Here is a 14,476-nt window from a genome sequence, read left to right as displayed (position 1 = left end):
CTTGATTTTTTCATTGATTCGACCGAGAATTTCGGACAAGAGGGCATCATCATAACTTTCCCAATCAAGTAACCCATCGAGAAGTTACGCAGTACCTTCTAAATCATTGAGATTGGTGTCTTCATGCGGTGTCTGTGTTTCATCAGGATCTATTTGAATTCCATTCTTCTGCTCCTCACTATCATCTGCACAAGCTGGCAAGGGTAGATTGAAGGCATTTGTAACTAGCTTAGTTTGTAAAGCCCCGTACAACAATAAGTGTCCTCGAATTGCCCTTGAAACCGCCTTGCCTGTTTGGATGTGCTTCACACTATTGGCAGCGTACACTGTTTCCAACAATTCCTGCAAACCTGAGCCTGCCATCAGATAGGCCATACTGCCAAGGAAGCTCATTTGCAAATAAAATCCACCTAATCTCAGCACAAGAGATTTGACACAGCTTGTAACCCGTTCTGATGCTTTGATGAGCGTAGCCTTCCAGAAGAGGGGCTGATTGAAAGTAAGAACAGGAATGACTCCATACACACTTAGATGCACACGTCTGAGGCATGGCCTTCTATGTTCTTCTGCCTGCTGCCACTGCGAGGCTACCAGTTGCACAAACATTGAACTTATTGTAATGAATGACAGTGACATTGACAATGATGATGACGATGACTAAATGACTAGAAAAGTATCCATTTCAATCAGCACTTGCGGTGGGTAATTGGCATATTTCACATGATGCAATGCCTTTTATTGTTTTAAAACCATATTTCCTAAGTTTCATTGCCTCTAAGTCCATTGGGGTAGACTCTTAAATGGTCACAAAATGAGAATTTTTGACGAAAATTACTAATATCAAGATTTCGTCGAAAATCGACAAAAATTGGTGACCAATTATCATATTACCCACGATGCAACATATTTTTTCTCGTCAAGAATGGTTTCATTGATTTCCTTGATACCGAAAACATATGATTAGACACCTTGATTGACTAATTTGGATGATTTTGGACAAAAGTCATTGTTTCCCTATATTTGGCTACTAATTAGCATAAATTAGCATATTTGATCCCCTTCCCCTATTTGGATTCATTGAGATTTTTAGTATGGTGTTTAGGGGGTCATTCCTGAATGAATACAGGTGGAATCATTTCTTTTGCAATTTGTGGTGGGTCAACTTGCTAATTTGACTGGCCTAAGAAGCCTTATAGGAATTGAGGTAAGGTAGTGACTATATAATCTACTGTATGCATGCTGCTTACAATCGCTCCTGGCTTTTTTGCTGCTGCTTGACTGCTGTTTGTGTTCATTGCAAAGCTAGAATATAAAATGCCACCAAAGTGCCAAGACTGTAAAGCAACCAAAGGGGTATCATATGCCCAAGGGGACCAATTTCTATGCAAAGCATGTACTGCAATACGGTTCCCTACCATGGCCAGTGCCAGTGGTGGTATACAAGGTCAGCGTAGAGGATCAAGATCTTCCATCACCTACAAGATAAGGAAAGCTCAAAATCTGGCAATGATGAATCTGTAATTGAAAGTGAGCACGTAAACTGTGGCTCTTGTAAGAACAAAGTGGAAGAAGAGCAAGATGCACTTCAGTGTGAACTGTGTGAATTTTGGCACCATGCCATTTGTGAAAATGTATCTGTAGAGAATTATGCCTTTCTAAAGGAAAAATCAAATGAGGAAAGTAGTATTCACTGGTACTGTCATAAATGCAATAAATCAGCCGGTAAACTTCTCCAGGCTTACTCTAAACTAGAAAAGAGACAAAGTGTGTTAGAACACAGCCTCACTATCATTCGAGAACAAGTAAATGAAATACCTCATAAAATTAAAGATGAAGTTAAACTACAGATAGCGGAAATGCCAAGTAGTTCAACCCTTGACAAAGATGCACAAGATGCACTGGTTTCCAAAAGTGCACGTGAGATTCAACTCCGAAGCCAGAGAGAGGACAGTATAGTGGTATTTAACGTCCCGGAGAGCGAGCAGGAGGAGACTGAACTCAGAATTGAAGAAGACCGAGAGAAGTTCAAACAAATCTGTGATGCCATTGATCAAAACGAGGTAACATTTGGTAAAATCAGGAGAACTGGCAGAAAAACCGAAGACTATCCAAAGAAAATGATAGTAGAAATAAAGGACAGTAAGGCAAAAAACCGTATACTCAGGGCAAGTGGTGCCCTCAAGGATCACCAAAACCCAGTGATGAGGAAGATCTTCATGAAGAAGAACCAGACCCCATTACAACAGAAGGAAGCCAAGGCATACTACGAAATGATGAGAGCCAAGGAGAAAGAAGAGGAGAGGAGGTAGAAAATGCACAAATTTTCAGAGACAATGTACATACACGCAGTTATAATTTATTTTCAGCACCTACTTCAGAAGTTAATTTAGATGCACGTTCAAAATTTGGATTCAAATGCCTCTCATTAAATGCAGATAGTCTAGTCAATAAAAGGCCGGAACTTGAACTGTTAATAGAAAGTACTGATGCAGACATAATCAGTGTGACCGAATTAATACCAAAAAATTCACGATATGTTGTACAGGCGTCGGAGTTCAATATAAATGGTTTCACCTTTTACTCAAACTTAGGAAATGTTACAGGTCCCCACAGAGGAGTTGGCATTTATGTACGAAACTTCATCTCAACGGTGGAAGTGAATCTAGAGGAGAAATTTGATGAGAGTGTATGGCTTGAGATAAAATTGCGTGATAATGACACCTTACTAGTCGGATGTCTATACAGATCTCCAAATTCTACAGAATTAGCTAATGAAAAACAGAGAAATGCGCTTCGCTCAGCTAGCAATCGTAAATATAGTCATTATCTAGTAATGGGAGATACAAACCATCCTGAGATCGACTGGACAAATATAATGTCAAATGCAAGCCCAAACCATCCAGCAAGCCGCTTCCTAGAAACCATTAGAGACTGTTTCTGGTTTCAGCATGTAACGAAACCTACTCATCATAGAGGTGAAAACCGACCAAATGTATTGGACTTAGTCTTCACAAACGAACAGGACATGATAAATGAAATCCATATGCTTCCACCATTAGGAAAAAGCCACCATTCTTGCATTAACTTTTTATACAGATGTTATGTCCCAGGGGACCACTCAGAGTGCATGAAATCTGCTTTCACCAAGGCAGACTTTGACAGTATGAGGAGAGAGCATGCGGACATAGAATGGGATAAACATATCAGTAACCTGGATACTAAAGATACTTGGACCTTCATAAAAGACAAAATACTGGAGACGACAAAGAAGTATGTGCCACTAAGACGACACAACCCAACAGCCAGACGAAAACCATTGTGGTTAAACCCTAAAGCCCTAGCTAAGGTTAAAAAGAAAAGGGAAGCCTATAAGAGGTATCTAGAAACTAAGGAGGGTAAAGACTATGATATGTATGCTAGGCTAAGGAACCAGGTGAAGTGGGAGGTCAGAAAGGCAAAAAAGAATCATGAAAGGGAAATTGCAGAAAATGCTAAAAGAAACCCAAAAGCTTTCTATCAATATGCCAGATCAAAAATGAAGACAAAGTGCGGAATACCAAATCTGACGAACAGAGATGGAAACCAAACTGAAAATGATCATGAAAAGGCAGAGGTTTTAAATGATTTCTTCACCAGTGTTTTCACCATTGAGGATAAAAGCAATATACCGCCCCCTGATCTAGAGCCCATGGACCCTAATGATATAAATCTAGAACTTTTCATAACTCCAGCAGAGGTACGGAAAAAGCTTGAAGAACTCAAGGTATCTAAATCACCTGGACCAGATGGCATCCATCCGAGGGTTCTAAAGGAACTTAGTAATGAACTGGCAATACCGCTAAGTTTACTTTTAAATAAGTCATTGAATGAAGGAAAACTGCCGTCCGATTGGAAGAAGGCACAGATCACAGCCTTACATAAAAAAGGAAGTAAGTCTGACTGCGGAAATTATAGGCCGATAAGCCTAACATCAATAATATGCAAAATCATGGAGGATTTTGTAAGGACCAGGTTAAACGACCATCTAAGAGCTGCTGTATCCAAATCTCAACATGGCTTTCAAAAGGGAAGATCTTGCATTACACAGTTACTTGAATCAATGGATAGAATAACCGAAATCCTTGACAAAGGACATCCTGTAGACGTAATCTACCTAGATTTTTCAAAGGCTTTCGATTCAGTACCCCATGAGCGATTGAAAGTCAAGCTGAGAAATTATGGAATAAAAGGCAAGAATTATGATTGGGTCTGTGACTTCATTACTGACAGAAAGCAAAGAGTCATGGTAAATGGATCTGCATCGGCATGGACATCAGTTAGGAGTGGAGTCCCCCAAGGCAGTGTTCTGGGCCCAACATTGTTTGTCTACTATGTAAATGACTTACCGGAGTGTGTCGAGAACTTTTCTGAAATGTTTGCAGATGATGCCAAGATCATTGCAAGGATTCGAAGCCCTGCAGATAGTATAGGATTGCAAAGGGATTTGATCAGCCTAGATTACTGGTCACTTAAATGGCAATTAGGTTTCAACACTGATAAATGCAAACGAATGCATTATGGGCGAAATAACAATCATAAAGAATACTTCCTGACAAAAAATGGTATAAGAAATGAAATTAAAGAAACTGACATTGAAAAAGATTTAGGAGTCACCTTCGATAACAGACTAAGCTTCAGCAAGCATGTAGAAACTGTGGCAAATACAGCCACCAAAGTGGTAGGCATGATCAGGAGATCTTTCGAATACCTGGATTCGAAGATGTTTGCCATCCTATTTAAAAGCCTGGTGAGACCTCACCTAGAATATGCAAACGTGATTTGGTCGCCCCATTTGAAGAAAGACGTAACAGTGCTGGAAAATGTACAAAGACGTGCTACAAAGATGATTCCAGGTATGAGGGACAAAAGCTACGAAGAGAGATTAAAGCTCGTAGGTTTACCTAGTCTTGCATATAGAAGGTTACGAGGAGATTTGATAGAGGCGTATAAAATCTCACATGGATTTTATAATATTGAAGGAGAAAAACTACTCAGACCAGCTGATGATAAACACCTGACCAGAGGGCATTCTTTTAAACTCCACAAACCTAGAGCCAGGATGGATACACGAAAGTATTTTTTCTCAAACCGAGTCATTGACCCATGGAACAGCCTACCAAACCATATTGTTAACGCAGAGTCTCTAAATATATTTAAAAACCAGATAGATGCCCACTACAAATCTGAGTCATTTAGCCTGGACCCAAAACCAATCCTAAACCCTCGCTTCCACCCCACCGCACTCCCGCAATCAGCAGAAAAAGTTAAGAAGAAAAAACCTGCTAAAAAGCCTATTTGCAGTAATATATGTATATGTATATGTATATATGACATTACACATGGCACATGCAACCATGGAGGTTATATACCTCCATGATGCAACACAGCAATGTGCCTTTGATCATTGTGCTCAGCTCTTGGCCTAGACCTCAGAGCACGACCACAAAGCTCCCCCCCCCGTCCATCCTGAGGAAATCAGGGGTTAATGTTCGCTTCTCCGGCCCACCGTGCATGGCCGGAGAAGCGAACATTACAACCCCTGATTTCCTCAGGATGCCCCCCGTCATGCTATAGCGCTTAGCATTTAGACAGACGTCATCGAGGACAATAATTGAAGGTGGGCTATCTCAAATCCTGAAAAAATTCAGTCAACCTCATTGATGGGAAAACTTTGGATGCTGTTGTACTTAACCGAGGAGACTATGATCTATGATATTTGATTTCTATATGCAACGTTTTACAGAGATGTTTCCCCTATACACGTACAGTCATTTATGTCTCTGCAGAATGACTTGGTTGTGACGTTTGGACTGACCTCGTAGAGGACAATGTTTCCCCTATACACTATGTCTCTGCAGAATGACTTGGTTGTGCGTTTGAACTGACCTCATGGAGGACAAAGTTTCCCCTATACACTGTCATTATGTCTCAGCATTGACTTGGTTGTGACGTTTTGACTGATATCTCATAGAGGACAATGTTCCCCTATACGCAGTCATTTATGTGTCAGCAATGACTTGACGTTTGGACTGATCTCATAGAGGACAACGTTTCCCCTATACGCAGTCATTTATGTCTCTGCATAATGGCTTGGTTGTGACGTTTGGACCTCATAGAGGACAATATTTCCCCTACAGTCATTATGTCTCAGCAATGACTTGGTTGTGACGTTTGACTGACCTCATAGAGGACAATGTTTCCCCTATACACAGTCATTTATGTATCAGCAATGACTTGGTTGTGACGTTTTGACTGATCTCATAGAGGACAATGTTTCCCCTATACACAGTCATTATGTCTCAGCATTGACTTGGTTGTGACGTTTTGACTGATCTCATAGAGGACAATGTTTCCCCTTTATACGCAGTCATTATGTCTCAGCATTGACTTGGTTGTGACGTTTGGACTGATCTCATAGAGGACAATGTTTCCCCTTGATACAGTCATTTATGTCTTTGCAGAATGACTTGGTTGTGACGTTTGGACTGACCTCAAAGATGACAATTCTCCCATGCATATTGGCTTTGACGTTTGGACAGACCTCATAGAGGACAAATAATAATGTAGTCATTCATGTCTCAGCAATGACTTGGCTGTGACGTTTGGACTGATCTCATAGAGAACAATGTTTCCCCTTGATACAGTCATTCATGTCTCGCTGCAGAAGGACTTGCAAGGCTGTGACGTTTAGAATGACTTCATAGAGGACAATATTTCCCTTATAAACAGTCATTCATTTCTCTGCCGAATGACGTGGCTGTGACGTTTGGACTAGTGACGTCATCCTAGCTCCTGGGCGACTTAGCTGTGACGTTTGGACCGGCCTCACATAGAATATCATATTTCTCCTCATACACCCTCGTCCAAGTCTCTTGATGGCGTTAATTTGACAGAACTCATGTTTCCCCTATGCACCGTCCTCCAAGTCTCTGCGGAATGACTTATATTGGCATTGTGGCGTTTGGACAAACCTCATAGAGGACTATGTTTCCCGCATAAACTGTATCCATGTCTCTTGTTGACTTGGCTGTGACGTTTGGACAGACCTCATTGCGTAAACACCGTCATCGTGGCTGTGACTTTAAACCGGCCTTTTTTATATTTAATATATATTTCCTTTATACACTCTCGTCCAAGTCTCTGGATGACGAAGCTGTGACCTTTTGACATACATGATTCATAAAAGACAATGTTTCCCCTCTACACCGAAATCCGTATCGCTAGATGTCTAATTGGCTATGATATTCGGATGCCGCACACTCTTAAAAATAAAGGTTTTTGAGCTTCTGAAAAACCATTTAAGGGTTTTTGGCCAACACAAATATGGACCCCGTAGAGGTTTTTTGGTAAAATGAAAAACCCTAAATGGTTTTTGAGATCGTTAAAAACCTTTAAGGGTTTTTTTACTTCCTTGAAAAACCTCTACGGGGTCCATATTTGTGTTGGCTGAAAAACCATTAAAGGTTTTTCAAGAGCTGAAAAACCTTTATTTCTAAGAGTGCATGGAGGACTATTCCCCTAAACACCGTCATCCTCTGGGCGGCCGACTTGGCTGTGACGTTGGACAGGCCTCGTATAGGATATGGTTCCCCTGTGCACCGTCATCCGAGTCTCTGGATGACCTGGCTGTTACGTTTGTGGACAGAGCTCATAGAGGACAGTGTTTCCCCTGTACACCGTCATCAGAGTCTCTGGATGACATGGCTATGATGTTTGAACAGACATCATGGAGGACATTTTTTCCCTATTCATCGGTGTAGATGTTTAAAATGAACTAGAATAAAATGTCCGAGAAGAAAGGATTCTATATTATGCGCTGTGCAATTGACGGTCATCGCCTCCTCAATAGAACTATATATTATATCATATGCCTTAATCTGTCAGAATACAATAGGCCCGGACACTTTTTCCAGGGGGGGGGGGGGGGGGGGGGCGGGCACCTTCAGCTTTTAAATCGGCTTCGAGGTCTCTAGATAATTTGGCTGTGACAATTAAATTAGCATAGCATAGAGGACAATGTTTCCCCAATACGACTTGGCTGTGACGTCTGGACAGCGCTCACATAGGATAATTCCTGTAAACACCGTCATCCTAGCTCATGGGCGACTTAGCTATTACGTTTGGACAGTATAGTTTGTATAGTTTTGTTGTTTTTAGTTCGATTTGGCTGTGACGTTACTTTGGACAGGCCTCTTAGGGGACAATTTTCCTCTCGCCTCCCAAAATTGTCAAGCAACCAATACGAGCGAGGGGCAATGCATGCAACCGATCAGGCATGGCCACACTTGACATTGACCAGCAGGCTTGTGTCTCAGACCCATGCATGCGTGTATGCAATATTCTATGCCTACTTGCATCAATATTGGTGTAGTTGTGCCTGATTACATAGTTGCGAATTTTTTTCTTCTTTTTCTATGGTAATTATTCAGCCTGACTGACAAAGTATGATGTCTGTGCCTCTTCCCAGTAGGCCTACTCTTTCGTTCCTGGGCCCGGTTGCTCAATCAGGGTGAGAGTTAACGCCAACGCTAGCTTTAAAATCTCACTTATGTAGCAGTTGAATATCACCGATTTGGAAAAAATTATGTCACATCTAAAACAGTTATCTGGAATTTGATAACATTTCAATTAATATATACCATCTCTCCAATAAGAGAAAGTGTAAAGCCAGCGTTAGCACTAACGTTGGCATCAACTCTAATGCTGTTTGAGCAGCCAGGCCCATATATATTTTAAACGGCCGGGGTTCTGTTAAAACTGGAATTTAGGAACTATTTCCGGGGGGGGGGGGGGTGGGTCATAAAATCGACAGTTTATTTTTCCTTTCCTTTAACAATTATAATAGGTTGCAACATTCTAGGCGTACCCGCCGATTAAATTTTTACTCCTTCCAGGACCTACGTTGTGATAACTGGAAAACTCTCGAGTGCCCAACTAAGTGCACTTCAGTGCTCCAGCCCCTAAGAACTGCAAACATAATTCAAGTAGGCTTACATGTACATGTGCATGGCTGTCACACTGAGAGTTGTGAACCTACGACACCCTGTCACAGTTGGCCTAAACAGCAGGTCATCACTAGGCCTTATGACATATCGTTTTACATTACCGCATTGAGAGCGTTAAGACACACGATATGATTTTACCACGCGCAGACATAGAAAAACATGCCAGAATTGCACAGAAAAGTGGGTCTCGCCTTGATTAGCGACATGTGTGGAATAGTTTTTTTCACGTTCAATGCCTATACTTAACATCGGTAGCATACAATAATGTCAGCATGCATTTCGGAGGGTGTTACAACAAGCTCATGTTTTACACATTTTTGAATACTAACTTTGGGTGCAACTAAATCAGCAAACATTGAGCATACCTTTTGGCAGGAGAAGGCGTTCAGTAGATATTTCTCGAACCCCCAGTGGATTTTCAAAAAAATTCCTTTTTTATCGCGAGGACTGTCAATGTATCGCCATCCACTGCTTTCTAAAGCTACGGTCACATAGGTATTTTTTCCCTTTCCAGATCTGGATCTGTGCCGTGTGACCTTGCTCATCAGTTCACAGTCAATTTCAAAGCCTACTCTTGTAAATTATCACAGTAAAGAGCAATTGTACGAAAGCATAGATCTAACACAGGCCTGTGGAATGTAGCCGATCATCTTATAAGTCAAATGAATGTCTATGTCTAGCGCATTGCACTTTCACCTTCAAATACTGGCTTGAAAGCAAGGGTCAACAATCATAGCGGTACCAGCAAAGATACGTGGGTAAGGAAAATGCGATCCTTCTGCCATTTCTGTTCTTGCCAGAGTGTACCTTCTTGAAGTGCTTTTTACGTTATCGCTAACGCGGGCTTTAAAATAATACTACTATTAAAATGATTTGTAGCGGTAGTTTGAATTCAATATAATAAATACAGCAGTCATGAAGATTGAGAGATAGACAGCAGTTCATCTCAAGTGTCATTGAGATTTTAAGAAATAGGCAGAAATTCATTAATTCGAAGCTAAACTATCAGCAAAAAGAATACTGTGTAGACTCTGTTAAGCCGGTTGGAATTATAGGCCTTTTATGCAGGCGCTCGTCAACCTATCAGTATGCGCTTGTATCATTTTCTCTTGACTTTAGGCCTACACATTGCAGAAATTTCCATTTGCAGCAGAACATATCTCATGTTCCAGAGTCAGGACTTTATTTCAAAACAAACTATTTTAATTGCCCATACTGCAGAAAGTAGCTCTTGACATTGGATAATGCACTTGACCTCTGGAGAATTGCGTGGGTATATATACACCGTCTTCGCCTCTCTTAGCCAGTATTTTGTTACTCTCTCGAATCTTGGAGGACTACACGCATTATATGATTTTGATGGTAAAACTGTTGGTCTTCAAAGTACTAATATTTTAAGCAGCACAGTTAGTGGACTGAGATTGACTGCCTGGTGATAATCCTGGTGCAAGCGTATTAAATCATTTCAATACTTTCAGATTGGAGAGATCCCTCCCTGTTTGTCGAATTCGTGTAACTTTATCATGCCTCCATTGGTGCTGCATGCATATCGACTTCCTCTAAAAAGATACCAGCTTTCTTTGACGGAAGCCTATCTCATGTGAGCAACAGTCGCATCGGTCGTCAAATCGCCAAAGACACATACTCATGACATGATACCGGTACATTGCAAAATCAAATGTAAAACTTTATTTGGCTGGCATGGCAATGAATAAGCCAGCCTATAATAGTCGGCGGTGGTGATTATCAAATATTGGCCTTTCCGTGTTTTCCATAACGTTTACAAATTAAGCCGCATGATCATATAAAATCAACTTTATAAAGCTAAAACAGTTAACATGGCAAATTTCTTTTCCAGTTTCTGACCTTCGTGACCCTAAAAGTACATGCAGGTGATTAAAATTGACATGCTGGATGTGTAGCTTTTCTAAACAAACCAGTTTGGATCATCAACCCAGTGCTTTTTTCATGTACCGGTAGCAACGTTAGAAGGCACCTTTTCATAAGTTTGCTTTAGTTGGTTTCCATTAAACTCAGTCTGGATGCTGAACACTATTACAAGCCCTTGGCATATTTGCATGAACCAACATTTTATTCAATTGTAGTTATTTGCCGATATCGTGATACTATCAGCTATTAATAGGCCTACTTTCGGCGCTGATAGCACTTTAGACCAATCCCACATGTATTCCTTGCAAGGCCGATGAATTAAATGAGCAGTAAACTGAGTTCATTTGGGTGTCGTCACCATCGAAATATCTAGGTCCATTTCATCAGTGGGCGGTTTTACAGATTCCAAAACCTTTACTTGTGTAGAATGTAAATAACATTGACCTTAACCCTTTCAGCACTGTCCAGGACTGGAAATGGCCCTCTCTTTAGCCAGGTTTGCGAAAGGGGCTGTCAAATATCGACATCTCGATGACGCCTAGCGTTTTAGGCGTGCCGCATGGACCGGATTTCGGTCACGATGACCAGCTACCTCTCACGAGCTGTCACATGTTCATAAGGCGCTCGGTTCGTGCCCAGGTAAATTTCAAATGTGCAACTTTCGACACGTGGCGGTGGCGCCTTGACCCGGGGCCATGACATTAGACCTGTGGTAATTCCAGGCGCAATTCAAGTGTCGGGATCGATGTAGCTGCTAAAAAAACTTTCTTGCTACTTGATGCACGTCTGGACGAGCTGTGTCATTCGGCAGCTGACTGTTTGCCAAATGAACTAAAGAGTCGCCACGGTCCGTACATTACATGGTACACGCGCCAAAATGACTTCACTTCGTCTAGACAATTACATTTTCTATTAGTCCCGTGCTCATATGACCATTATGAGCGAGTTATGAGGAAAATAGACACTAGGGTCGACTCCTGAACGTGGGCGGTTGGTGATACTGGCCGAAGGGGTTAAGTTCCCTTTCCACCTTTTTGCCGATGTTCAATCGCTAATGTTGTGAAAGGTGCGTCCACGTCACACCACATTTTGTTCTGATAATCACATTCAGATAGCCGGGTATAGGCCAGCCCCGGTTCTGATACCACCTAACATGCATAATAGGACACAGACTAGTGGCAATTTTAGTGCACGAAGTGGTCTCGTTTTTGAGTCCGGTTTAATAGATATACGTGACTGTGTGATTTGGAAAAGCATTAAGAATGTTTTGTTACAGATGGTCTTCATGCGGGGTTCTACTGTAGTGACATGTTTGTGCGGTTTGAGGACCCCGAACTCTCGTTCGGATTTTTCGCCGTGGTACAAGTATTGAATCACAGAACAAAGTCACCTTTTATTACCTCATCTTCTTTAGATTGTAGATGTAGATTTTGAACGAGCATGATGATAACTTGTCAGCTGCTTATAATTTTTGCACTTTATTAACAGACCTATAGTCTGGGTCGTTATTTATGAGGAATTGAAGGATTTAGGACCTGAAGCATTTTATACACCGGGGCGTGGGGACGTTCGACTCTTATCATCAATAGTGGGGACGCCTTTTCCCCATAACAGATATTGCGACAATGAGAGGCCAGCAAGGTTGTGGGAACCAGAGGATTGGTTTGTCTCCACATTCCGGGCAGTTACCCCGTACTGAACTATTACTACAAAACTATTTTGGCGGCAAAATGTAGCCAACCAGAGGCAGTCTAGATACTGTGTTTGGCGGACTTCAGGACTATTTACGCGGGATTAACAGCTTTGTCCTCACAACGATTTTGGACTCCAGAGGAAGAAGACTTGCGAAATTTCTTTTGGTAAGTAACTAGCATGGGGTTGGCTAACTGGCGCTTTCTCTTCCTCTTTCTCTTCCTGTCAAATTGAAGGTGGTATATGAAACGGCGTGGAAGTGATATCGTACTTGAAAGATATGGCGGAAAAGTCCTGCAATGATCTCCTGAATGAATGAGCATTCCACTTTATTACGCTCGGGTGTATGTGCACGTAGGCCTACACTCTTTCGATGAATGCCCAGGACAAGTTTGTAATCGCGCTCTGCCCGTTGAACGTACTTATTAAACCCAAAATATTACTTTTGAAGAATCCTTCGAGTTCTGTGTCTTTACATAGATGCTGTGAAAAACGTGAACACCGGCATAATATAGTTCATATTACGATTTGCTACTGTCACTTTTAAGCACACTGTTCGATTTTTGTAAAGCTCTTTACTCATACATGCTTGACAATCTACTTTTTTCCTCTTCAGACATTAGGTCCGGGCTCAGTATTATGAGGCGATCAACGCGGGCATCTCGAAGTGAGGAGGGAAATACGCCAACAGAAAGTGAAGATGACCCTCCAGGGTTTGAAAAGAAGTATATCGATAAATCCATCGGTGAGTAGATTCTTTTTAATAGGAATTACCTAAGTTCGTTTCAGACCTCGCTGCATCGTTGAGTTATTCGATTTTTTTCAACGTATTCAACACATTGGTAAATGTATTTCCAAAGCAATCGAGCAAAAACCTTAATCTTTGAATAATTCTTAGGTTACATGACAAATGCGACTTGTTGTATACTGTTTAACAGTGAGTAATTTCACAACCACTCCAATGTTTCGAGAATTACAGCAACAAAATATGCTCTCCATCTGTAGAGTTTTTTAGTTTGAGAGAGAAAAGATGAAGAGCTCTTTAAAAAAACACTCCCCAGATAGGGACCAACTTAAATCATTTTCCCATCAGCCAACAAAACAGGTTTAACAGCCGGTCAAGCAAAGATGCACCAAATTAACCAGAGAATCTGCCAAAATGTTAAGCACTCAAATTGATGAAATTAATTGTTTAGTCAATTTGATGCAAGGTTACTTGCCAAACGTGGTCAGCCTCCCTGAGGTCCCTCTTTGCTGGTGCAACGAACAGGACTGACGAATAGGTCTTTAAAAATCTTGCGCCATAGCCTAGTCTGAGGTTCGTTTTCACCAGAAAAGGAGACACTCCTATAAGGCTACCTATGGCTGGTATCTTTGCTTCAAAATCTTTCGACCTTCCTTTCTCTTGTCTGCTCCTGAGGGTAGACCTCCCTGATGTCCAGTGATGGACCATCCTATAAGGCCATCCGATGGAACAGACAACTACATTTCGAATCTTGTGCATCCAAATTGCCAAGTTACATTACTAAACCAGTTAAGGGTGCCACGCCTACGATGTGTAGTTTTTGCTTGGACGGCTGCTGCATGCTTACGATGATTATTTCTCGATATGCATTCCATTATCACCCCTTTCAAAACATCTAGGGAAATTGCAAAACAAAATAAGCGTCTACGCACTCGAAAACATATAAACCAAGCTCGAGCCTCTGGTTGTAAAAATGTGATTATTTTTCCAAATGCTTTTGTGAGACGCCAAAATTCCATGCTTTTAATGACATGCATCATTTGTGTACGAAAATATTCCTTTCATGGAGAAACGCCAGCTATTAAGGTTATGTTCAGCTAGCATT

At 41.3% G+C, this 14,476-nt stretch overlaps 1 protein-coding gene across 1 annotated transcript; it reads left to right on the top strand.

The window, feature by feature from the left end:
• The first annotated feature begins 1,856 nt into the window (after positions 1-1,856).
• On the top strand, positions 1,857-13,379 carry LOC135494294 (uncharacterized). Its single transcript, XM_064782207.1, has 3 exons — positions 1,857-2,305; positions 3,097-3,929; positions 13,243-13,379. The coding sequence occupies exons 1-3, from the start codon at positions 1,857-1,859 to the stop codon at positions 13,377-13,379; spliced, it is 1,419 nt and encodes a 472-aa protein (XP_064638277.1).
• Positions 13,380-14,476: the final 1,097 nt, after the last annotated feature.

This window comes from Lineus longissimus, chromosome 10 (assembly GCF_910592395.1).
Source record: "Lineus longissimus chromosome 10, tnLinLong1.2, whole genome shotgun sequence".
NCBI lineage: Eukaryota > Metazoa > Nemertea > Pilidiophora > Heteronemertea > Lineidae > Lineus > Lineus longissimus.
The sequence above is the reverse complement of the archived record's forward strand: the minus strand, read 5'-3'. Positions and strand labels throughout refer to the sequence as shown.